At 43.5% G+C, this 27074-nt stretch overlaps 1 protein-coding gene across 1 annotated transcript in view; it reads left to right on the top strand.

Moving 5' to 3' along the window:
- Positions 1-27074, top strand: part of LOC309545596 (uncharacterized protein) — a gene marked incomplete at its 3' end in the record, with an annotated part of 151007 nt that overhangs the window by 103256 nt on the left and 20677 nt on the right. Inside the window, exons 6-7 of the mRNA XM_082244831.1 lie at positions 217-380; positions 19189-19268. Of these exons, the coding sequence (XP_082100957.1) occupies positions 217-380; positions 19189-19268 (244 nt within the window). The remainder of the gene's footprint in view (positions 1-216; positions 381-19188; positions 19269-27074) is intronic.

Below are 27074 nucleotides of genomic sequence, written 5' to 3'. Positions count from 1 at the left end.
AACAATGAGCCTCAGGATCTCGTCATGGTATCTCTGTGCATTCAAAATGCCATCAATAAAATGCACATGTATTTGTTCAGTGTAATAGATTCTACTCATGTAACCAGTATGAAGTTGTTGTTTTTTAACTGATTTACACTGCATAAAATCCACACACTGTATGGTCAGTCATATCCACAAAGCAAAGCATGTTTACTATACACTTATTTTTTTCAGCTGGAAACCCAACTGATTATAGCCCCACAGGTGACCTAGAAAAGCAAGAAATGGGCTGTGGTGCTTGGACAGAGATTACCTCAACTTCTAGCACTGAATGGGAAAGTAGCTGTAGTGATTCTCAGCCTGCTGAAAATGCCGGGAAGATACCACCATATCACCAGGTATAGAACTGCCAAAAGCAAATGTTAGCTTCAGAAAAAAAATGCATGTCCAAATAATCAATAGATCCAGAGTAAGAACTATGGAAATCGCAACTTTTCTTACATTTCGCATGGCTTATCTGTGTAATATAGACATCTACTTCTGCCAACAAAATATATATAAGTATATAACAACAATGTAAATGCTCACAATGTTCACTGTGCTTCGTATAAATTGTATGTACAAAACTTTAAGGCTACTTTCACACCTGAGCGTAGCGTTTTCGCGCGGTTTTACCGCGATTTTGCAGCGATTTTTGCCGTGATTTTTACCGCGATTTTACAGGCGTTTTTTGTGCAGGCGTTTTTAGATTGAATAGAAACCAATGGAAAACGCCTGTAATCTGCCCAAAAAGAAGCTCATGTACTTTTTTGAGTGTTGGGCGTTTTGCTTACAGCGTCAAAACGCTCAGATGTGAACAGGGGCCATTGAAATGAATAGGATTTGTCTTGTTGGGCGTTTTGAGAGCTGATCCTAGAGCAGAAAAACTCCCCAAAAACGCCCCGAAACGCCTACATGTGAACGGAGCCTTAGAAACTTTTAATTAATGATAGCAGAGCTGGCGAGTCAGTCTACCATAAGTGGATTCAAACATGCTTGGGACAAACATAGATTTATACTAAGGCAAAAAAGTAAAAAAAAAAAAAAAAAAAAAAAAAGTAAAATTTCTACGATAGACAACTTAGGTGGATATTTGTTAAAGGACTTGCCTTGTGTCTGCAGGAGACAATTCACATGCAAATATCAGAATATATTATTAGGAAAACGTCCTTTTTATTATAAGGAAAAGGCGTTTACTAATTGTCAAAACGCATAAGAAATTGTCACATTAGTGGCATGAAAATGTTGCAATTCCTCACAGAGACCCTCTTTTTAACCCCTTCCATACTGGCCCAATTCTGGCACACCACTCCTACATTGAAAAATCATCATTTTTTTTGCTACAAAATTACTCAGAACCCCCAAACATTATATATGTTTTTTTTTTAGCAGAGACCCTAGGGCAGTGATGGTGAACCTTGGCACCCTAGATGTTTTGAAACTACATTTCCCATGACGCTCTTGCATTCTGCAGTGTAGTTGAGCGTCATGGGAAATGTAGTTCCAAAACATCTGGGGTGCCAAGGTTTGCCATCAATGCCCTAGGGAATAAAATGGCGGTTGTTACAACTTTTTATGTCACACGGTATTTGCGCAGCAATTTTTCAAACTCGTTTTTTTTGGGGGAAAAAAACAGTTTCAGGAATTAAAGAAAAAAAAAACACTAAAGTTAGCACAATTTTATTTTTGTATATTGTGAAAGAGGATGTTACGCCGAGTAAATAGATACCTAATATGTCATGCTTTAAAATTGTGCCCACTTGTGGAATGGCGCCAAATTTCGATATTTAAAAATCTCTATAGGCAACACTTTAAACATTTTTACAGGTTACTTGTTTAGAGTTACAAAGGAGGTCCTGGGCTAGAATTTTTGATCACGCTCTAAAGTTTGCGGCGATATCTCACATGTGTGGATTGAACGCCGTTTACATATGTGGGTGCGACGTACGTATGCGTTCTCTTCTGCGTGTGAGCATGTGGGGACGGGGGCACTTTACATTTTTTTATTGTTTATTTTATTTTTATTTTTACACTTTCCCTTTAAATTATTATTTTTGATCACTTTTATTCCTATTACAAGGAATGTAAACATCCATTGTAATCGGAATAGGGCATGACAGGTCCCCAGATCTCTCCTCCAGGCTAAAAAGCTTGAGATCAAAAAAAAAAAAATTATCTCAGCTTTCCAGCCGAGAACACGGCAGTATTTACAATTGCTAGGTCGGACATGACCTCATAATGTCCTGCCCGGGCCTCTCAGAGTCATAGAGACTGCCGGGGACCATCTGGTCCTCGGTATTCTCTATGGTGAACTTCCGCCACTGGTGGATTCCTTCTTCGACTCACCAATCGCACAGCCGAGCCAGTAGAAGCACCTGCAGCCACTATGATTATTCCTATAGTGCAGGAAATCTCCGGCTGAAAAAAAATATCTGAATAATGCCTGCACTTGCAGGCATCATTCAGATATATTCAGTCAAAGCCCAAGACGTCATATGACGTACTGCGGTATGGAAATGGTTAAAACAGGTTCAGTGCTTGAGTGGTTTATGTTTCATTGATAAATGAATCCCTGAGGCAAGTGGGCAGTCAGTTTGTTTTGTCATGCCAATTACCAGCCTGCCCTTCAGTACTGGAGGGGTCCCTATAAAAAAGCTGGACTCCTCTGAATCCATTATTACCCTATTGCTGCCCAGTTACAGTGATGGCATTGGGTACCCCTAGAAGACCCTTCCCCAGAAATTTCTGCAAACCTAAAGTTTTTGCTTGGCTATGGCTGCAGTTAGATCATGGCTGCAGCTGCAATGATCTTGTAATAAACACTTACTGGCAGGCCATGTATACATACCTACGTCCAACGGTCAGCAAGTGGTTAAAGCATGGCTGCTCAACCTGTAGCCCTCCAGCTGTTGTGGAACTACAAGTCCCATGAGGCATTGCAAGCCGCTGACAGTTAAAAGCATGACTCCTAAAGGCTGAGGCATGATGGGACGTGTAGTTCAGCAACCGCTGGAGGTCCACAGGTTGAACACCCACGGGTAAAGCAATATTAAACCTAAAATTAAAACTGTAATATACTGCAGCTTTTTACTAATCCTTAGTATTAGTTTTCTGTTGTTAAGACTTTTTTCCCTTTATTTTCACCAGGCGAACGGTGATCCAATCAGTAACACACTTCATATCTTATGCCTGGTACACATACTCAGTTTTTTTTTTTTTGTCCTCTTCCATTTAATACCAGTCTGATATGCAGCATAATCTACTTAGATTCTTTGACATTATGTGGATGATTTACTAAAGGCAAATAGGCTGCTTACTTTGCAAAGGCAGTTGCACTTTACAAGGGAATTTTCTCCAGAGTCTGGGGAAGTAAGTAAAGCTCTGCATGTGCCCAGCACCCAACGAAAAGGAAAAAAGCTGCATTTCCCCAAAAAAAACGGAAAATAAAATGTAAAAAAAAAAAAAAAAGCTGCGTTTTCCCAAATAAAACGTAAAAAAAAAGCTGCATTTCCCCAAATAAAACGTAAAAAAAGCTGCGTTTCCCCAAATAAGACGTAAAAAAAAAAGCTGCGTTTCCCCAAATAAAACGTAAAAAAAAAGCTGCGTTTCCCCAACTAAAATGGTAAAAAAAAAGCTGCGTTTCCCCAAATAAAACGGGGGGGGGAAAAAAAAGCTGTGTTTCCCCAAATAAAACGTAAAAAAAAGCTGCGTTTCCCCAAGTAAAACGGTAAAAAAAAAGCTGCGTTTCCCCAACTAAAACGGTAAAAAAAAAGCTGCGTTTCCCCAAATAAAACGTACAAAAAAGCTGCGTTTCCCCAAATAAAACGAAAAAAAAGCTGCGTTTTCCCAACTAAAACTGTAAAAAAAAAGCTGCGTTTCCCCAAATAAAATGGCGGGAATAAAAAAGCTGTGTTTCCCCAAATAAAACGTAAAAAAAAAAGCTGCGTTTCCCCAAGTAAAACGGTAAAAAAAAGCTGCGTTTCCCCAACTAAAACGGTAAAAAAAAAGCTGCGTTTCCCCAAATAAAACGGGGGGAAAAAAAAAGCTGTGTTTCCCCAAATAAAACGTAAAAAAAAAAGCTGCGTTTCCCCAAGTAAAACGGTAAAAAAAAAGCTGCGTTTCCCCAAATAAAACGTAAAAAAAAAAGCTGCGTTTCCCCAAATAAAACGGGGGAAAAAAAATAACATGTGCTAAATTTGACTATTGCACATTTAACCATATTCACATAAAATAAACATATATCTACAAAAATTGGAAATCAAAATAAAATGAAAAGTAAATGGAAAATCCCTGCGTATAAATAAACAGTCTGTGTCTCCTATAATTGCATTATGTTGTCTCCGGACATTTCAAATAAAGTTCATGACATTCAATGGTGCCCTTTGTGATGCTTCATCAAACATACTGTATATCGTGCCCCTAACTTCAGTGCTGTTAGTGCAGCACTCACATTCAGTGAAATATCATTTACACAGTATAAAATGTCATTCAATGCCACCAGGACTGCTCCAAAGGGAGCCCGGTGACATCAAGAGCCGACCAGAAGTGACCATTCGGAGTGGTCCTAGCGGCATTCAGTGATATATAAAGCCGTGTAAATGACTTTTTATTGAATGTGTATTTTTTGAAAAAAGTGAGAGTGTTTGTCATACTATAACATAAAGGCTGGTTTGATCCTTTATTGGGAGTGATGGTGAAGGTATACAAAATGGCTCAGCAAGCAGTAAACCTACACCCAAAAAATTCCTGTTTGACCTCTGAGTGAACAAGTGGGGTATGTGGTGTGAAGGAAGGCCTTGTGAAAGCATATTAAAGCACTATATTACCTTACTTTATATAATAGAGATTAGAGCATTGTGAACACAGTGGTGCCACTCTAGGGTGTGTGTGCACTAATCTCACTAAAGTTGGAAACAAAATATACACTCACCGGCCACTTTATTAGGTACACCTGTTCAATTGCTTAGTAACACAAATTGCTATTGAACAGACAAGGAGTCACTGCTCAAGGTGGTGTAATTGCCTGATGACTCACACAGTTGCATGCCCCGGCTCGCCTCCGTGAAAACTTGATAAAAGAAAAGGAATTGGCAGCACTCCAGGTTGAGTCAAAATCCAGGTTTATTGACTGGACATCCAAATATGACACAAATTGCTAATCAGCCAATCCCATGGCAGCAACTCAATGTATTTAGGCATCTAGACGTGGTGAAGTTGACCTGCTGAAGTTCAAACTGAGCATCAGAATGGGAAAGAAAGTGGATTTAAGATGCTTTGAATGTGGCGTGGTTGTTGGTGCCAGACGGGCTGGTTAGAGTTTTACAAAAACTGCCCATCTACTGGGATTTTCACACACAACCATCCCTTGGGTTTACAGAAAATGGTCCCAAAAAAGAGAAAATATCCAGCGAGCGGAAGTTGTGTGGACGAAAATGCCTTGTTGATGTCCAGGGGTCAAAGCAGAATGGTTCGAGATGATAGAAAGGCAACAGTAACTCAACCACTCGTTACAACCAAGGTATGCAGAATACCATCTCTGAATGCACAACACATCGAACCTTGTAGCAGATGGGCTACAGCAGCAGCAGACCACACCAAGTGCCACTCCTGTCAGCTAACAGGAAACTGAGGCTACTGTTCGCACAGGCTCACTAAAATTGAACAATAGAAGATTGGAAAAATGTTGCCTGGTCCGATGAGTCTCGATTTCAGCTGCAACATTCAGATGGTAGGGTCAGAATTTGGCGTAAAAAAGAATGGATCCATCCTGCCTTGTATTAATGGTTCAGGCTGGTGGTGTAATGGTGTAGGGGATATTTTCTTGGCACACTTTGGGCCCCTTAGTACCAATTGAGCATCGTTTAAATGCTACAACCTACCTGAGTATTGTTACTGACCATGTCCATCCCTTTATGACTACAGTGTACCCATCTTCTTATGGCTCCTTCCAGCAGAATAATGCACCATGTCACAAAGCTCAAATCATCTCACCACTGGTTTCTTGAACATGACAATGAGGTCACTGTACTCCAATGGCCTCCACAGTCACCAGATCTCAATCCAGTAGAGCACCTTTGGGATGTGGTGGAACGGGTGATTTGCATCATGGATGTGCAGCCGACAAATCTGCAGCAAATGCGTGATGCTATCATGTCAGTATGGACCAAAATCTCTGAGGAATGTTTCCAACACCTTGTTGAATCTATGCCATGAAGAATTAAGACAGTTCTGAAGGAAAAAGGGGGTTCAACCCAGGACTAGCAAGGGGTACCTAATAAAGTGGCTGGTGAGTGTATGTTTGACGAAATATCACAAAGGAAATGTTTAAATGTATTGAACTTTATTTATAATATTGGGAGACACCACAGTGCAAATAAGGGAGACACAGAGACAAGAATTTTACATTTACTCTTAATTTAATTTTGATTTCAATGTTTGTAGATTTATGTTGATTCATGTGAACAGGGTTCAATGTTGCACTAGTCATATTTAGCACATGTGATTTGTTGTAATTATTTGGGGCAGAGCAACATTAGTCTTTTGGGTTTTGAGTTAATTTACATGTGGGAATACAATGGATGCTAGCAGCAGCCATGCACTTAGTATTTTATACTGTGGAATTTTTGGGATAGTGCAGGAGTTATGGCACTTTTCCACTGCAAGTACCGGCTCGGCTCCACTCGGCCCTGCTTGGCTCGGTTTGGTTTTCCACTGCATGGTACCACATGGTACGGTGTTGGTACGGTTCGGTACGGTTTGGTACGGTTTGCTTTTCCACTAAAATAGTAAGTGGGTGGGATAACAACGATTCTCTGACCAATCAGTGGCTAAGAGTGACAAACAGTCAAGGCTGCATGCAAAGGATTGTGGGATATGGTACCGGTACGGCCCTCTTGGAACCACAACCGAGGTGGTACTGTTTAAGCGAGCCGTACAGTTCGGTTCCATGTAGTGGAAAAGCGCCGCTGTACCGTACCGAACCGTTCCAACACCGTACCATGTGGTACCATGCAGTGGAAAAGTGCAAAAGCGAGCCAAACCGTTCAGTTCCATGCAGTGAAAAAGCGCCATTATACTATACTTACAACATTGTACATTGCTGCACACCCTGGAGCTGTGTTTCATTTGACGAGAGTTGGTAGGCAGGTGAGAAGAGGAATGTAAGAGTTAAATAAAGTGTAATAGGCCGTGTCTTTTTTACATTGATTATAATCCATTATGCATTTCAGATCTTGTTTAAGGATATTTCTTATAAGAGAAACATGGAATCTGCCATTGTGAATCTCTTGAGCATGTAAACGTCTGGCTGTCAATCAGACAATCTAACTTCATTACTCTGAAGGAGAACTTTAGGCAAAAAAAAAAATTGTTACTCCTGGTTCCCTCCTTGGACAATTTACTTTTATGTTAAATAGCTAGATAGATACCTTTGTTATGAATGTAAAGTTGTGGTCACATGACCTCTCTATTTTCATTCTTCTCTTTGTGGTCTGGCGGTTGGTGGGGAGTATTAAAAAAGAATAGCGCGCAAATGCAAAAGAAATAACTACCAAATCTGAAGACAATCCATAAATAAAAATGGGGGTTTGGTCCCACCATATGGCCATATCGTGCTCAAGCCCACTACTGCGTCAAAGTACCCCATTATCAGTGGGTCCTACACTATCCATGAAAAAGAGATGAATCCAGCCTTTCATGGATAGTGTAGGACCCACTGATAAACACCCATTTTTATTTATGGATTGTCTTCAGATTTGGTAGTTATTTCTTTTGCATTTGCGTGCTATTCTTTTTTAATATACATGTCTTTTGGTTCATAGCTGCAGCAGCTTTAGAAATACATGGGTATGCTCCCCCAAATTTTTTGCCTGTTTATTATGTATTCGGTCTGACCAGACTATCGAGGTTGAGCAACCCTCCCCACCCCCCCACACACACCTGTACTCAATCAGTGTCCACCATCTAGTGGATATAGGAGGAGTCCCCTGTAGTGCATTTGCACATCCTTCCCAGCAAGGAGTATTATCTCCAAGGGTTAGAAAGGCTGGATTCATCTCTTTTTCATGGATAGTGTAGGACCCACTGATAATGGGGTACTTTGATGCAGTAGTGGGCTTGAGCACGATATGGCCATATGGTGGGACCAAACCCCCATTTTTATTTATGGATTGTCTTCAGATTTGGTAGTTATTTCTTTTGCATTTGCGCGCTATTCTTTTTTAATACACATGTCTTTTGGTTCATAGCTGCAGCAGCTTTAGAAATACATGGGTATGCTCCCCCAAATTTTTTGCCTGGTTGGTGGGGAGTAGTGGAGCTGAAAGTTCTCAGTTTAGTGAGGCACACACCTGCACAGGGACTACATGTCACAGAAGTCTGGTGGGAAGGCGGGTGCTGGATTTTTTTGGGCAAATAGTAAAGCCCAATGGCTGTTGGGACTGTGACATTATACCACCCCCAGTACTAGTACTGAGAACTACAGGGAAGCTTAAAAACAACAACTGACCATGCCAGGAAACAGTTGTGTGACATTGGATGTCACAAATTCAGAAATTCACATAAAACCATAGCCCGATCAGAGCTCATAAAGTTGCAAGCAGAACAAGTAGGTCTAAAGCACAAAAAAAGTGGAGTTAGGACATGCTTTGTAGCAAAGATATATACAAAAAAATACAAACTGGAGATCCACTTTAAAGTCACTGGAGTTAATTTGTTTAAGGCAAATACACTGTTCACTTTGCAAGGAAATTTTCCTTAGAGTTTTAAGTGTTACTAAACCCACAAACGAAACAAATCAGTGTGTGTATATGCAGTAGAACATGCTTGTTGTACTCACTGTGGAACCTAAGAGGTTAATCTTCCGCATTACAGTATCTCACAAAAGTGAGTACACCCCTCACATTTTTGTAAATATTTTATTATATCTTTTCATGGGACAACACTGAAGAAATTGCACTTTGCTACAATGTAAAGTAGTGTACAGCTTGTATAACAGTGTAAATGTTCTGCCCCCTCAAAACAACTCAACACACAGCCATTAATGTCTAAACTGCTGGCAACAAAAGTGAGTACACCCCTAAGTGAAAATGTCCATATTGGGCCCAATTAGCCATTTTCCCTCCCCGATGTCATGTGACTCATTAGTGTTACAAGGTCTCAGGTGTGAATGGGGAACAGGTGTGTTAAATTTGGTGTTATCACTCTCACTCTCTCATACTGGTCACTGGAAGTTCAACATGGCACCTCATGGCCAAGAACTCTCAGAGGATCTAAAGAAAAGAATTGTTGCTCTACATAAAGTTAGCCTAGGTTATAAGACGATTGCCAAGACCCTGAAACTGAGCTGCAGCACAGGGACCAAGACCATACAGCAGTTTCACAGGACAGGTTCCACTCAGAACAGGCCTCGCCATTGCTGCAGAGGTTGAAGGGGTGGGGGGTCAGCCTGTCAGTGCTTAGACCATACACCAAACACTGCATCAAATTGGTCTGCATGGCTGTCTTCCCATGAGGAAGCCTCTTTTAAAGATGTTGCATAAGAAAGCCCACAAACAGTTTGCTGAAGACAAGCAGACTAAGGACATGGATTACTGGAACCATGTTCTGTGGTCTGATGAGACCAAGATAAACTTATTTGGTTCAGTTGGTGTCAAGCGTGTGTGGCTGCAACCAGGTGATCAGTACAAAGACAAGTGTGTCTTGCCTACAGTCAAGCATGGTGGTGGGATTGTCATGGTCTGGGGCTGCATGAGTGCTGCCGACACTGGGGAGCGACAGTTCATTGAGGGAACCATGAATTCCAACATGTACTGTGACATACTGAAGCAGAGCATGATCCCCTCCGTTCTGAGACTGGGCCACAGATAAGTATTCCAACATAATGACCCCAAACACCTCCTAGACGTACACTGCCTTGCTAAAGAAGCTGAGGGTAAAGGTGATGGACTGGCCAAGCATGTCTCCAGACCTAAACCCTATTGAGCATCTGTGGGGCATCCTCAAGGGAAAGATGGAGGAGCGCAAGGTCTCTAACATCCACCAGCTCTGTGATGTCGTCATGGAGGAGTGGAAGAGGACTCCAGTGGCAGCCTGTGAAGCTCTGGTGAACTCCATGCCCAAGAGGGTTAAGACGGTGCTGGAAAATAATGGTGGCCACACAAAATATTGAGACTTTGGGCCCAATTTGGACATTTCCTCTTGAGGGTGTACTCACTTTTGTTGCCAGCGGTTTAGACAGTCATGGCTGTGTGTTGAGTTATTTTGAGGGGATAGCAAATTTACAATGTTCTACAAGCTGTACACTCACTACTTTACATTGTAGCAAAGTGTCATTTCTTCAGTGTTGTCACATGAAAAGATATAATAAAATATTTACAAAAATGTGAGGGGTGTACTCACTTTTGTGAGATACTGTATGTAAAAAGGCTGTTTGATCCTGCCTTTTCTGATCCTCCCATTCTTCCACGGTCCCCAATCCATCTCCTGATAAGACACAGCTTTTAGAGTCACTCTGCAAATGCTTAGTTTGGTGTGTATTGCTATATAACTTTTTTTTTTTTCTTGGGAGGATGCATGTGATCAGCACAGGGCCAATCAGTGCTGTCCAGATAGAGGGTGAGGGGTCCTGAAGCCTTATAGGACAGTCAGAGGAGAATGAAAACTCCTCCTACAAGCTTTAACCAGTCACTAATAGAAGTCACAAGGCTGCTATATACTGCTGATAGGAAAAGGTATTTACCAGTTTATATTTACTAAACGAATTGCATTTCCATGTTCTGTGTTCTGTGGGAGACCAGATATAGTGAATTGAGGGTCCTGGGTTCAGTAACACTTTAATGAATGAGATGTAGCTCTGTTGACTTCCATCATCCAATAAGTGATGATATATGATTGGGTATTTTGTGCAAAGTACAACTTCACCGCAATTACTAAGCTCTAGGAAAAATTCCATCTATAAACAGTCTATAATACATCAACGCCCTGTTTAAAAAGGAGTATGGAGGAAAAGGAAATCTATGGTCACAGCATACACTTTAATTTAAAACATCAGCATTATAATAGCAATAACAAACAATAATAACATTTTACAATCCAAAATAAGCTACCTGCTTTCTCTCCATCTCTTTTCACAACATCCTGGATTCCCTGCATACGTTGCAGCTTCTTCTCTGCTGTTTACGTTCAATTTCTAAGGACTACATGTCCCGTGGTACCTTGCTGCCTGCAAGCAGAGATTCCTGACTGTGCACTATTTGTGAGGGAAAAAAAGGACATAAATGTTATTTGGTTACAGCATCACATGACTGCGCAATTGTCAGTTAAATTAATGCAGTGCCATATTGCAAAAAAATGGCCTGGTCATGAAGGATGGTAAATCTTCTGGAGGACAAGTGGTTAAAGCGGTAGTAAAGTCTGCTTTGTGATTTTTACCTACAGGTAAGCCTATAATATGGTGCACGTTTAGAAGATTTTCATACTGAATGCAGTCGGTGACATCACTGGCGCATGTGCTCAGAGCTCCGTGCTAACCGAGGGCCACTCATACAGCTGGAGCCTGCGAACCCGGAAGGAAGACCAGGGGGAAGGATTAGGGTTTTGTTCTAAGTAATTGTTTTTAAAATGTGCTAGTATGCAATGCATGCTAACACATTATGCAATTGCATAACTGCTGCGGTTTACTACAGCTTTAAAGTAGGGATTGACCGATTATCGGCAATTCCGATAAAGTGCATATCGGCCCCCGATATATCGGAATTGCCGATAATCGGTCGATCCCTACTGGCCCCTGAGGTTATTGCCAATGTTTCGGGAAAGTGCTTGTACCGGAGTGATGCCTGCAGCTAGAGGCATCACCCCGGTATCGGCGTCCATAGCCGACGGTCGGCTGTCATGTAATGACAACCAATGCGGCTGAGAAGCCGCTTGGCTGTCATTACAAGGAGCGGGGGGGGACGTCCCCCCTGTCCCCCCCCCTCTCCTGCCTTACGCGGCTCGCCCGGGTCTCCCGTCCCACCGGGAGACCTGGGCAACCATCCTGCACGGCCGCTGAAGACCTGATCAAATATCATGACATCACTTCTGGGTACTTGGCGCCAGATTGAAAAAAAAAATGACCTCATTAAAAATAGCCAAACTTGGCGTTTTGAATGCTTTTAAGTGCAAAGGAGGGGTTTTCTTGACAGTATCTGTCAAGAAAACCCCCGACAAAAATATCGGCCAATATCAGCCGATACCGATATTCAATGGCCAAAATATCGGCTTTAAAAAAAACGATATCGGTCGATCACTACTTTAAAGTATACAAAAAGGCAAAACTTTTTCCTGGTGCCTCCATGGCAGCATACCAATGATAGAGCTCCGCCTCGACTCCTCCCTCAGGACTAGTGCATAGCATAAAAGACAAGAAGGTCCCTTCCCCCAGCATTCTCCTTTTTTTCCTCATACCTCTGAAACTGGTGAAGAGTTAGCAGCATGTCCCTACCTCTGCCTTACTTAGTTTGGCAGCTTCCGCTGGGTTCAGCCTCTCCCAGACGCAGTCCCTGCTCTTGGGTCGCTCATAGCGCAAATAAGGCAGGGAACCCCTTCTGTGGATCTTTTGGGGTCAAAGGCAGAGTTTCCTCATAGGAACGCAGTCTGCAGTTTCTGAAAATTATGGATGAGTTCTGACTTCAACAGCCGGGTCGGTGTTCCCCTTTATTCTATGTTTCATTTATATATTTCACTTGTTTCTTTAAGGATACTGTATGTATTATCAATGTCTTATCTTTCATTTCTCCCCCTTTTTTAGGTAATTGTCGCTAAGATGTTATTAGTTAGGCATGTTTTCTTTTCTTCCTTATATCTGGTAGTGATGTGGTTTTTAGGTTTTTTTCCCAAACGTTACCTTTTAGCTTCCTGTGCAGAGGGCACTCGGAGCTCTTTCCTCGGCCACAATGTTTTCCTCCGGCGTGCAGGGACGACTGCACACTCTTCGGCGTTCTCGTGGAGCGGTGTCGGGTGCGCGGACGCATGCGCAGTGGATCCGATCGTCTCGGAATGTAGGCGGATCCAAGCGTCCACTGCGTAGCGCATGTGCAGTTCCAGTGACACGTATCAGGCGGCCATATTTGTTAGGGGAAAGCGATACTCGTTTTCCCTAACAATCATTCTAAATGATAAACAGCAGTTTTTCCCTCTAGGCCCTCCCTTTCCCTGATGAGAAGCATTTATAAGGAGGCATCTTGCTCAGATGAGTGGGATCTGCCTCTATGAGAAGCCCTGCAAGTGCTCCTTTCCCAGCCCTTAGGTAAAGCAATTTTCTTTCAAAGTATATACATGTATATCTGGGGGTATAGTGTATATGTATGTGGAGGTATATATATGTGTGTATATATATATATGTATATATGGGTATATAATATCGTCTAGGTCTGACAGTTTTCTCTCTCTCTCTTTTCTTCTTCCCTATTATCTTTAAAAAAAAATAAAAAATGGGGATTTTTCTCTCTTTCTCTCTCTCTCTCTTTTTCCCTTAGCTGACCCTGCTGCTTGTAAGCCATCATGAGTCACTCATCTCGTGCACAAGATCCTCACACTTCTGATAGGTATGGGACCAACTTCACGTGAGTATTAAAAAAAAAAAAAAAGAGAGAGCATGTTTCTTTGAGTGATGGGAATTTTCCCTCTCTCATCAGCCCTGCCCATTCCAAAAGATCGGAGAAATCCTTAAGACATCGAGATGACGAGAGTCCATACAGATCCCGATCCTCACACTATAGATCTGGAAGATCAAGATCAAGGAGGCAGGACTATTCCCCATCTCCCCCTCCTCATACTTCCAGGAAGAAGTGTTGGGCTTGTGGCGCAGCCCCCCTCCCGGATAAGTTAGTCTGCAAGGACTGCTTGAGAGATTATGCGGCCAATCGGGAGCAAGAAAGCAAACAAGTAGTAGACTTGATCAAACAAACAGTTAAAGATTCGATTTCAGAACTAACAGCATTGGCTCCGGCCCAAACTGTTTCCAAATCTTCTGCTCATGTACCAGATACCGAAAGGCCCGGTCCCTCTGCAACTATTACTCCTTTGCATCCGGCAGAGCATCCAGCCAGGGAGTCAGACTCGGACGGATCTTCAGATGAGGGGGATCCATCTGGGTTTCAATATTCCTTAGTTCAGCCCTTCATTCAGGCGGTTTAAGAAGCTATTGCCTGGGAGGAAGTGGAAGATCCCGCCCCCCAAAGATCCAAGTCCTACTTTCCATTCCTTAAAAGGAAACAGATCTATTTCCCTTTAATGGGAGAAATTAAAGAGGTCATTGAAAACGAATGGCAAAAGACGGATCGTATCAATAAGCTATACCCTTTGGCTGAACAAGATATGCATTCCCTATCCTCTATGCCGGTGGTAGATGCAGCAGTGGTCCGCCTGGCAAAAAATGTCACACTGCCCATGGAGGACTCAACTTCCTTCAAAGACCCCTTAGACAGAAGGATTGACTCGGACCTGCGAAAAAGTTATCTGGCGGCAGGCGCAGCTTGCAGACCAGCAATTGCCCTCACCTCGGTTTCTACCGCTATTAGGTCTTGGACAGTAAACATCGAGACCACTTTACGTCAGGAGGTCCCGAAGGAGGACATAATCAAAGCCCTTGAGGAGCTCAAGGTTTCGGCAGATTTTGTGGGAGAAGCGGCAATTGATTCCATCCGCTGCTCAGCCAGAGCTATGCTCCACTCCGTGATGGCAAAAAGAGCTTTATGGCTTAAACCATGGATAGCCGATCTTGCATCCAAGCAAAACTGGTGCAAGATCCCATTTGACGGGAAGAATTTGTTTGGGGAACAACTGAATACAGCCATCTCTAGAGTGTCGGGCGGAAAATCGGGCATGCTTCCACAAGACAGAAGAGCTCGCAAGTCAAGGCCATTCACAGCAAGATTCCGTCCATCTAATGTATGGGACTACAGACAGCCAAAACAGGCCAGAGAGGGCACGAGGCCCTGGAGAGGCACTCAAGCTTTTTTCCTAAATTCCAGAAAGAATAAAGTCCTTACCGCTCCCCAAGAGGCATCAAAACCTTTTTGACGCCAACTTAGCCTTGCCCCCCCCCCCCCAGTAGGGGCCAGGCTAAAATATTTTTTTCCAATTTGGGCAAGCCGCTGCCAGGATCCTTGGGTCCTGTCAACTATTCGTTGGGGCCATTTTTGGAGTTTTTCGGGTCATCCTCCTGAAGATTCGTTCCAACAGACAAGGTGGCCGACCTCCCATCAAAAGGCACAAGCACTATCTCATTTCCTGACATCTCTCCAGCTTCAGAAAGCAGCCGTTCCTGTTCCCTTGGAAGAGCGCTTCAAAGGATTTTATTCTACCCTTTTTCTAGTCCCAAAGAAAACAGGTGGTTGGAGACCCATTATAGACCTAAAGAAACTAAATCGATACATTCTTCTCGAAAAGTTCAAAATGGAGTCCCTGCAAACGATTATCCAGGCCATTCAGCCAGGGGTTTGGATGATCTCTATCGATCTGCAGGACGCCTATCTGCATGTCCCGATTCTCCCCTCTTTCCAAAAATACCTGAGGGTCGCAGTGGGACAACTGCATCTCCAATTTCAAGCCCTTTCCTTCGGTTTGTCCACCTCCCCACGGGTTTTCACAAAGATCCTGATCTCATCCTTGGCCCCACTTCGAGAAAGCGGTCTAAGAGTCTACCACTATTTAGACGACATTTTGCTTCTTGCCTCCAACCCAAACCAGCTCATAGTCCACAAAGAAATGTTAATGCAGGCACTAGCGGAAATGGGATGGTTGATAAACCTACAGAAGAGCCAGTTACTACCTACTCAAGAGATGATATATCTGGGCGCCTTATTCAACACCAAACGAAGTTCAGTTTCTTTACCTCCTCAGAAGAGGGAAGCCATTATACAGAAAATGATCCGAGTTCGGCGGTGTTCCTTCCTGACAGCATCTCAGTGTATGAGTCTAATAGGCACAATGTCGGCCTGCATCCCTTTAGTCCCCTGGTCTCATTGGCATCAGAGGCATTTCCAAGTAGCCTTTCTGGCCCAGTGGAAGAGACTACATCTTTCCCAAAAAAATCCGCGTCAACAATCAGACGTCTACACTGGTGGACAGACACAGCGAATCTTTCCAAATCACATTACCTAGGCTCTCCCTCATGGATCACAATTACGTCCGATGCCAGCGGACAGGGCTGGGGAGCCCATTGCGGGGAGATGAGGGTACAGGGAAGGTGGCCTTTCCTACCAACGGGATTGTGTCGAATATCCTGGAAATCAGAGCGGCTTTTCAAGCATTGTTAGCCCTGACTTCCATCATCAAAGGTCAGAGGGTGTTGCTGCGTCTGGACAACAGAGCAGCAGTGTCTTATCTTCAGAGACAAGGGGGTACACACAGCAGATCCCTTCTCAGGGAGTTGGAGCCAATAGTCTTATGGGCAGAGAAGAATCTCCTCGGCCTGAAAGATGTGTATCTTCCAGGCAGTCTAAATATGGAATCGGATATGCTGTCCAGGAACTTCCATCTTCCAGCACATAGTCAATCTCTGGGACTATCCTCAGGTGGATTTGTTTGCCTCTCCGAACAACAACAAGTTGACCCGTTTCATCTCCCGCTTTCTGCACCCATCGGCCGAAGCAGTGGACGCTCTGGTATGCCCATGGGTCTTCAAGACGGCTTATGCTTTCCCACCTCGCCCACTAATTGCGAGTTTTCTCTCGAGGCTCTTGAGGGAAGAAGTTCAAATCTTAGCGATACTGCCCTATTGGCCGAAGAGACCATGGTTCCCTCTAGCCATGTATCTCAGCTTGGAACCGCCGACGAGGATCCCCTCCTTTCCTCACCTGTTATCCCAAGGCAGGATGTTTCACCCGAATCCCCACAAGCTGGACCTTCGGGTTTGGAAGCTGAAAGGCAGAGGTTTGAGACCTTAGGCTGCTCCGCAGAGGTCATCTCTACCCTTCTAAAAGCCAGAAAGCCTTCCACAAATGCAGTTTACAACAAAATTTGGAACAAGTTTCAAACCTTTGCTTCCGGGAAAGGATTCAACCCGATCTCTCCTTCTACGATTAACGTCCTCAGTTTTTTACAGACGGGTCTAAATATCGACCGCATCCAATAGAAGATGGGCAGAAGACCCCTTAGTAGTGACCTTTCTGAGAGAAGTATTAAAGATCCGCCCTCCGGCTAGGCGCTCCTTTCCAAAATGGGATCTTTCATTCGTTTTGGAGGTCCTCTCAAATCAGCCGTTTGCCCCAGTAGAGCAAATTTCAATTTGGAATCTTACCTTAAAAACAGTCTTCCTCTTAGCCATAACATCTGGAAAGAGAATTTCGGAAATTCAGTCACTAGGAATTGGTGAGAAACACATTTCCTTTTTCCCGGATAGGGTGGAACTCCGTCCGATTCATGGCTTTATCCCCAAAGTGGCGTCATCAGTCTTCCTAAGAGAACCCTGGGCATTGCTAGTTTTTACTGACATGGATTCCGATACTTGCCATTAATTAGACATCGCCAGAGTGCTGAAAGCCTACTTGGCTGCCACCGAATCTTTTAGGATATCGGAAAGACTATTCATCATCCCTCACGGGAAACATAGAGGGAAAGATGCCACTAGCAGAACTCTAGCCTCCTGGGTAGTAAAACTAATCAAAAAAACGTACATATCCAATAAGTTGGTGCCTCCAACACAGGTGAAGGCTCATTCCACAAGGGCTGTAGCAGCATCTTGGGCAGCTAGGGCCAACGTCTCCTTGGAGACAGTATGCAGGCCAGCATCCTGGTCTTCTCGCAATACTTTCATCAGGCATTACAGAATTGACCCAGGATCCCTTACAACCGTAAACTTTGGAAGGAGGGCACTAAACTCAGCCATGTCCTCTGTCTGAATAAAATTTATTTTTTTGTGTGCATTATCCCACCCATGTCAGCTATTTATTTATCATTGGTATGCTGCCATGGAGGCACCAGGAAAACGGAAAATTGTATCATACTTACCGTAATTTTCCTTTCCTGGTGCCTATCCATGGCAGCATACACTCCCACCCTCGGTATTCTAAATTACAGGAGAATGCTGGGGGAAGGGACCTTCTTGTCTTTTATGCTATGCACTAGTCCTGAGGGAGGAGTCGAGTCGGAACTCTATCATTGCTATGCTGCCATGGATAGGCACCAGGAAAGGAAAATTACGGTAAGTATGATACAATTTTCCATTTATTTTTCCGTTTTGGATGGAGTGAAGAGGGATTAGAACACCTTTTCCCCATGTTAAGGAGATTCACCCTCTCTATTTGTCCTGTTTACCACCATAATTGAAAGTGAAAGTAAAAGATAATCCCCATTTTTTGGGTTCTCCCCGGAAAAGTAATAGAGGGGAAATCTTCCAATGGGGACACTAGTTCTGGTGATCTGGGGGTCCCCAAGGAATTCCCTTAATCTGTAGGAATTTCCTCTCACTTCCTGTTTGGTTATGGGACAGGAAGTGAAGGAAAATCTCCCCAATGGGACAAAAATTGCAAAAATAAACCTTACAGGGGTTATAACCCTCCCTTACTCTATCCAAAATGGGGAAAAAAAAGTTTTGCTCTTAGTTCTACTTTAAGTGTACAAACCTCAAGATTTTTCAGAGTAGTGTGCTAGAAATAATTGAAATACAATAAGGAAATGAATATATGATTTTACATTTTTGACCAGAAATATGATTTAACCCTTTTCTTCCACATTTCTGATCTGCATACTAAGCCTGGCTCAGTGACTCCAATTTTTGAAGGCTGTAAGGTAAATCAGTCAGCTACCAATACTATTTTGAACAAACTGCAATTAGGCTGTTGTAAGAATGTCTATTCTTGTTTACTTTATTCTGAGTTCTAAGTATTCCACTGCAGGCATTTTCTACAGAGCTTCTGACATGTGAGGTTAGTGGGTCTGCTTCCTAATTGTTGTGCTGTCTAACATTCCGTCTCCACTTGATCTATTACAAACCCCATTCAAATGTGTAAATCTGACTGCTGGCTGATAGGAACTTCTTAGTAATGATATTCTGATCCTCACATATAAAAAGCCTGGTGTGACTGCAAGAAGCCCACAGCGGGTATGTTTAGACTTTTACTTTATGTCGGAATCACACTACTTGTTCCTAATGGAGCAATAATCAGACTATCAATGTGATTTCAGGTTTATGCGGATGGTCCCAGCTTGACTTATGAATATGCAAATAGCAGCCAGGATGTTATACAAGCTGTGCAAAACATCAGGTAGGCAGGTATTTTGCTGATATTAACAGGTTTTGACATGAATATCTGCAGTTGATTGGGCTCTCATGCAAATAGGAATATATTATTTCATAATCTGACCACTGAGTGAAAAGGATTCCCACGCTTTTTTATATTGTCAAAATCTAAATATTTATCTGAAATGATAATGTGCAAGATGCAAGGAAAGAAATTGTTTTTTTTTTTAACACTAATTCTAAATGTTTTGTACAAAATCTATTATTTCAAGAACTTGACCTTTTACTATTTCACAAACAAGCACATACTCCAAACTTTTTGAGATGGGAACGGGGGACATCTATTAGCAAAAGTATGTAGGTATAGGACTCCCCCCCTTAACCGTACATATACTGCAGCAAGTCGGCTTTGTTCCGCGAAACGACATAACTGTACGTCATTTTGCGGGACCGCTAGTATGGACGCGCGCACCGATTGGCTACAGGGGGAGCCAATCAGTAGGTTCGGCGGCCGTGATTGCCGCCACACACCCGCAATCGCTCCCCGTGGAGACAGAATGGCGGTCTCCCGTTGTAAACACAGCAGACCACTGTTCTGTCGGTAATAAACACAGGGATCCAGTGTTCCTCCTATTTAGGAACAAAGGTGGTCTCTGTGTTCATTCAGCAAGCCCATCCCCCCCACACAAAAAGCACCCCCTAGGGACACATTTAACCCTTTGATCGCCCCTAGTGTTAACGCCTTCCCTGCCAGTGTCATTAGTACAGTAACAGTGCATATTTTTAGCACTGATTACTGTAGTAATGTCACTGGTCCCCCCAAAAGTGTCAAAAATGTCAGTTAGGTGTCTGATCTGTCCACCGCAATGCCGCAGTCCCGCTAAAAATCGAGGATCGCCACCATTACTAGTAAATAAAAGAGTTAAATAACCACAAATAAAATGCGGTAAAATACCGCATGCAGTAAATCAGTTGTGAAAGTTTAATTTACAAAGAATTTAGCGTTAAATAACGAATGCAGTATTTTTTAGATTGTTCAGTAACTACCACATTTTATCATGCGGTAAATAATCGCACATGTCAGTGGTTAGGGGTTGTTTTAAGGTAATTTCCTTATAACACTTTACGTTTTAACATGTTTGCTATTTTCCTTTTGCAAAAAAAGATTTTTTAATCTAATATTTTTAACTACCTTCTCATATTTATGTCTCCTGGTACTCGGTAATCCAAGCTGTGTCTTTTTCTATGCAGATTGCAGAACTCTGTTGCCTGAAAATAGCTGTTAAGCTGTGTTGCGCTCCTTTACTAAATCCATCATGCCATACATACATAAAAATGTGTGTTTTTGTAAATATATGGGCCTACTAGAGCTGTTGAAAGTGCTCTTTACTAGATTGTTCTATATTTAAGGCCCAATTCTGTGCTGCTGCCTATGTTTATAATATGAAAACTAAAGAAAACCTGACTGTATGTTTTTTTAAACATTTGTTATTTCTTTTTCATGTTCCTATCCAAGCTTAACTTGTTGTAACCAAAAGTTTTACAGTGGCCACCTCAAAAACTCACCTCTAGCTGGAGAAATCGTCAAGGTTGACATACTCTATTGTTGCATTTTTGTAAACCTTAACTTAATTTTTTTTATTATTATTTTTAAAAAAATGTTCTTGATGTCAAATTTCAGCCAATTTTTTCATTTAAAAGGCACATCATGTCTTTTTGATTTAATAAAAAAAAAAAAATACTTGTGTACATGCCACATTTTTGTGTGTCCACTGCTGGTGGAATAGTGTCAACTTTCTGTGGGTCCTCTGTGGGTGGAATTAGACCTCTCTCTGAAGGTAGTATTGCACCCCTTTCTGTGGGTGGAATAGTACCCCTTCCTGTGGATGTTCTGTTGGTGGAATTAGACCCTTTTCTGTGGGTCGAATTAGGCTCTCGTGGGTGGAATGCCCCTTTCTGAGGGTTTGAATAGGCCCCTCTTTCTGGTACTGCACTAGTTACCGCCACCAAAAGGGTGGTGTTAAATATTGCACCTTTTTTTAGTCCCTGTTTCATCTGTAAATTGGACTTAACAGATTACTGCACGATTTTTTGCGATATTTATTGTCAACATTTTTTTTCCATTGTTTATCGCAAAATCCTTATTTTTTGCTTGTTTTTTTATGAATTGGACTTTATTTATGCAATAATTTATGCAAATGAGTAACATGATACCCTTACCGCATGTGGTAAAGCTTAGTGAATTGACCTCATTATTCTGACACAGTCCCTTGAAATCAGGGACGGTTGGGAGCTATACAAACTCCTCCTTATGGTGCCCTCAAGAAATTTCATCTTCTGCACCCTCAGTGGGGATGGAATGAGTTCTGAGGTGGTCATGGGAGGCTCCCAACCACTAGTAATCCTTCTCCTTGATGCCATTATTCTTGGGTCCTTTCGCAGGCTTTGAAGGTAAATCGTTAAATCGTACCTTTGCCCATACAGTATCTGGAACTGCATTCTCCCAGCCACGTACTACTCCCAAGGTTTCTGGGGATGGAAAAACCATCTCTTAAGATTTGACGTATGTCTTCCTCTGCTTCAATGCCTCCAAAACTGTGAATATCCTCCTCCCTCTCCTCTTGTGTGTTCTGTGGCATAGGAAGAATGGTGTCTGCATAAAGCGGGCCTTGAGAGGAAAGGAAGTCCTCCTCTTCCTCTTGCTGCTCTGCCTCGAGTGCCCTGTCCATAATGCCACGCAGAGTCTGCTCCATGAACACAACAGCAATTGTGTCACTGATGCATTCATTGTCACGGCTCACCATCCTTGTGGCCTCCTCAAATGGTGCCAGTACAGTGCCAGTGCATGCATCCTTTATCAGCAGCCATTGGTGTGGGGAAAAAAAGCAGAGCCAGCCTGAGCCTGCCGTTGTGCCATACTCACACAGGTACTTGTTGATGGCCCTCTGCTGCATGTGCAGCCGCTGCAGCACTGCCAAAGTCGACTTCCACGTAGTGGGCATGTCACAAATCAGGCGGTTTTAAGGGCAGGTGGAATTCCCACTGAATTTCAGCCAACTGAGCACTGGCTGTGTATGAATAAAATGAAAGTCCTGCGAGCTACTAAGTGAACAATTTTATCCCAAAGGGTTAAATTCTGCTAAGCTGCTGATACTGCCCACACTCTCATAAATGTGCCATACGAATTCAATTCTAAATAGTAGCACTCTAATTATAAGTGCTGGAAAAAATAATAATAAAAATAACTATAAAAAAACTTTGATATATACTAATAAACCACAATGCCTAATACACGAAAAACAACATGGATTAAATCCAATAGCAGTATGTAAAAAATAATATATATATTCAGATTTGTGCAAAACAATAGTCCATGTAATAAGTAAAATAAAAAAATACAAAAACAAATGAAGTGATAGTAAAACAATGGTGAATACAATCTCCCATTAACAACTGATGTGCTCAACCAGTGCTTCTTGCTCCAAATTGGTGCTTAAAACGAGTGTTCCACTTTCCATTAGGCGTAAAACTCCTCAATCTCCACAGAGAAGTGGGAAGATTTGAGGTCATAAATTGGGGAGGAGGCAAAAAACGAAGTTTCAGCTTGTACTTCTGAGACACAAAGCCCCAGACCCAAAGATCTAAAATGCCCTGAGTCCAGGCTGCCAAGAAAGCCAACAGACATCTCCCCGCATGCACAAATGGGGGCTTCCCCTTATTGTGAGGTGGGCTTTCGAGGATATGCCCCCTTAGTCGCTTCCCTTATAACCCTACCCTACTGCTTGAATCCTCTGTTTTCTAAGAAGCAATGCAGAGTAAACCAAGGAAAGGAAGGGACCTGTGTTCTGTCCTATATGACATAGATTGTACAGGTAAGTCAAAATTCCTTTTGTCTTAAATTGTACACTACAGGACACAGGCAACATATTCATACACCATGGGATGTCCCCAAGCAATGAATAAGGGTGGGCAAGAACTAGCCAAATGGAACCGTGCCAACAGGCCCAAAAAACACAGGGGTCAAAGGATCCAAGTTCAGAGTGCCATTGCAAGAACTTTGCAGCCAAAAGCTGCATCTACAGAAGAGTCCATGTCTACCTTGTTAAAAAAAATTGTTGGAATACAGAGGCTTGGTGCAGAAAAGCCTAGAAAATGCCTACAGATCCGGTGGAGTGTGTGTGCAACAGCGCAGGAGGTGGTCTTTGCTTGAAAATACGTGTCAGGGAATCTCTGTGAGACTTCTGGCACATAGATATGCGCATGTGCATGGTATTTCCCGAAGAATGGCTAACAGGCGCGCACGTGCGCAGGCACAATCTCTCTTGGAGCCAGATGGGCTATTTAAAGAGAGCTCATTCCTATTTCCTTTGCTGACTGATCTTCAGCTGTGCCCTGTGTCCTGACTGATCCTGTATGTTTTCCCTGTTGCTGACCTGGCGTGTTCTTGACCTGACCTTGGATTCTGCTTCTGTCTTGTTGTTTACACTTTACTGACTTTGGCTCCATTCCTGACTTTGGCTCTGCACATGACTTGGTACCACAGACTCTGCTTCTGCCTCTGATCCTGGCTCCTGATACTACTCGAGTGCTTTTCTGGCTGTCTGCTGCACTAGCTCTGCACACAGCTGTATGTTCCAGCCTCCTGACAAGCTGCCTATCCAAAAATATCAGCATAAGCGGAGTGCCCCTTTGGTCTGGATCAGTCCTCCAAAAATGACTGCTGCTCCTGTTCCTCTGGTTCCACGGTCTCTTTGTAGTCGCATTCCCTGCTGCAAGTTCTGCAGTCAACATCCACAGGCACTCGTGTCCCCTCTTGTCTCTCGGCACCCTCTGTCTCATCCTCAGTGGGGCCAGGGCGGGAGATATAAGAGAGGCCGACCTCGTCAATTTAGTCTCCTATCAGGTACGCGACCATATCAGTCAGCCAGTTATGGAGTCTGAATGGGAGGCCTCTCCACTGGAGGACATTTGCCGATCGATCTCTGCACCATCCTACAACGTGCAAAGTCTGCAAGGAAAACTTGATCGCATGGAAGATCAATTACTGGCCTGTATAGATGATTTGTCACTTTTGGGTCCTACTGCTTTCACAGATAAAGTCACTCAGACAGAGTCCGGCACATCCTGCAGGGCCATTCTCCCACCAGAACCCCAGGCTCCCATCCCTGAACGCTTTTCTGGAGATCGCAGGAAATTTCAGGCTTTTCGTAACTTGCAAACTGTAATTTTCCCTTCTGCCCCGAACCTTGTCTTTGCAAGATACTTTATCAACTCGCTTCTTCAGGATGAGCCCCAATCCTAGGCTTACCACCTCCGAGAGCAACACAATCCAGCTCTGGATTCTTTCTTCTTTGCCATGTCTCAGCTATACGCTAGCCCTTTCTGTCATCAGACTGCTGAATCAATGCTTAGTAAGTAACAGCAAAGTCAAAGGCCTGTGGAAGATTATGTGACTGACTTCTGTTTATGGAGTGCCGATACTCAGTGGAACTCAGTTTATCTGATGCTCTAAAGGATGAACTTGCCAGAGTGGGGATACCAAAAGCCTTACAGGGACTGTCATCTAGTTATCCAGATTGATTGATGGCTACAAGAACGACAATCCAGGAGAAGTCTTTTGGTCTGCCCAGGGTCTGAACTTACTGTTCCCTTCATTGCTGATAGCACTCCAGATGCAACTCATGGCTCCTTGCAAAAGAGTTTCTGGAGACCCCCTCTGTCCGCTGCTGAACGCCTTCGACGATATAGCTCTGACCTCTGCCTCTACTGTGGTGATGCTGGTCACTATATACAGACCTGTCCAGTGAAACCTTGCAAATCCTCCACTAACTGGATCCATACGATGCATCCACCCGGGACTAATCAAACACACCTCACTTTTCTCTGTCACCTGAGGCTTGCTGAAAAGACTGTTTCTGTTCCGGCAATCATAGACTCTTGTGCCTGCAGCTGCTTTGTGGACTCTACTTTTGCAGCCCAACACAATCGTCCCCTCTGTGTCAAAAAAAGGAGGTTTGTTGTTCATCTGGCTGATGGTTCCGGTATCAAGTCGGGCCCAGTGACACAAGAGGCTGCTCCAATCCTCCATTCCTCCTCCGGTCATCAAGAATTCCTACGCCTAGACGTCATAACCTCACCCACGTTCCGAATCATTCTCTGTATGCCCTGGCTGAAGGCACATAACCCCAAAATTAATTGGCTTACTGGGGGAGATTTTCTTTTCTTCTCCATGCTGCTAGGAACATTGTGTTCTGAAGGAATCTCATACAGTTACTCTTCTCCTTGGTATCCATCCTGGTTCCGAATCGTTGAAACTAGTCCCCACAGTTTACCATGAATATTTGGATGTATTTATTAAGAAGAGAGCAGATACTCTTCCTCCCCATCGGAATTACGATTGCCCTATAGAACAGCTGCCGGAGGCTGAGATGCCTTTTGGCCGAATCTACCCTCTCTCTGAACTAGAATTTAAAGCCCTCCGTAATTACATTAATGAAAACTTGGAAAAAGGATTCATCCGACCCTCCACATCACCTGTAGGAGCTGGCATCTTCTTTGTTGAAGAGAAAGATCATACCCTTGGGCTCTGTGTGAACTATTTTGATATCAACAAAATAACTGTCAAGAATTGCTATCCTCTTCCTTTAACCCTTTTACTGGCAGGTCTGTACGGCGTACAGACCTACAGCACTGCTTACAGCTGGCCAGGTCCGTACACCGTACGGACCTCATTTCTCCCCCTGCTTTAAGCTCATGGTCACTTTAGAGACCATGAACTTATAACAGAATTGTTCAGCAGGCTCTGCTGAACAATTCTAGAACCCTGATTAGCGGATTACAATCTGCTGATCAGAGTTATTAACCTAAAATGTGACCACCCCCCCATGCTGCCGATTCCCTGTTCTCAGCCTCTACATCCCACCCGCTCACTTTTACCTATAACTACTCCCCCCACTCTCCTTTCCTATCCCCGTCATCCCCCTTTTTCACCTCTAGCACTGGTTCCTTTCCCCCCCACAAACATGATCCCTGCAGCTACCCCTAGAAGCTGGCATCCCTCCTCTGCCACTCCCACTGGCTTCAGGTGCTGCAGGGAATTAGAGGGGATCTCAGCATGTCCCCCCTGCCAGGCTGATTCCCCCCCCCCGTACTAGCCCCCGCACCCCCGATCCATCCATTCATCCCTCTGAAGTCATCCCTTCTGCAGCTGTTGACCAGCACTCCAGCGAGCCGTCAGGCTTAGGGGGGGGGGGGGCGTTGTGCAGGTGAAGCTGGGGCTTCGTAAACATGTGTTTACCAGCCCCCTCCCTGTAGTAAAGTGGACTGAGGTCGCCACAGCCATCGCTACTAATGGGTCCTATGTCCACTGACAGCTGAGTGTTTACTATGTCAGACTGTCAGTTTATGAATGGATAAGGGGTAATACAGTCTCCTTATCCATTCATGTAAAGTGCTGCTTAGTCCCTTTCTCTGTCTCAAAAAAAGAGATATGGGGGTCAGTTTAGACCACTGATATCTCACCAAAGACCCCTGCCCCAGCCCCCCCTAAAAAATTTTTTATATATATATTTGTAAAAAAAAAAAAAAAAAAAAAACATGGAGCGGACTCTGTCAAGCAAATCCTCCTGCTCAGCAGGGGATCTCTCTGCTGATCCCCGCTAAGCAGGTGAATGACAGGTCCGCTGTTACAGAACAGACACGGACACAGCCCACTGTTCTCTATGGGATGGCCGGATGGAAACGGGCCGCCTGTCTATTTCCATCTGATCAGCTAGATGGATGGTGCATGGGATCTGTTTTTAGTGGACCAGATCGGATGCAGGCGGGTATA

The sequence above is a fragment of the Pelophylax lessonae genome (assembly GCF_965119305.1).
Source record: "Pelophylax lessonae genome assembly, chromosome: 1".
NCBI classification, from domain to species: domain Eukaryota; kingdom Metazoa; phylum Chordata; class Amphibia; order Anura; family Ranidae; genus Pelophylax; species Pelophylax lessonae.
Note: the sequence above shows the minus strand (reverse complement) of the source record. Positions and strands in the feature narration are given on the sequence as shown.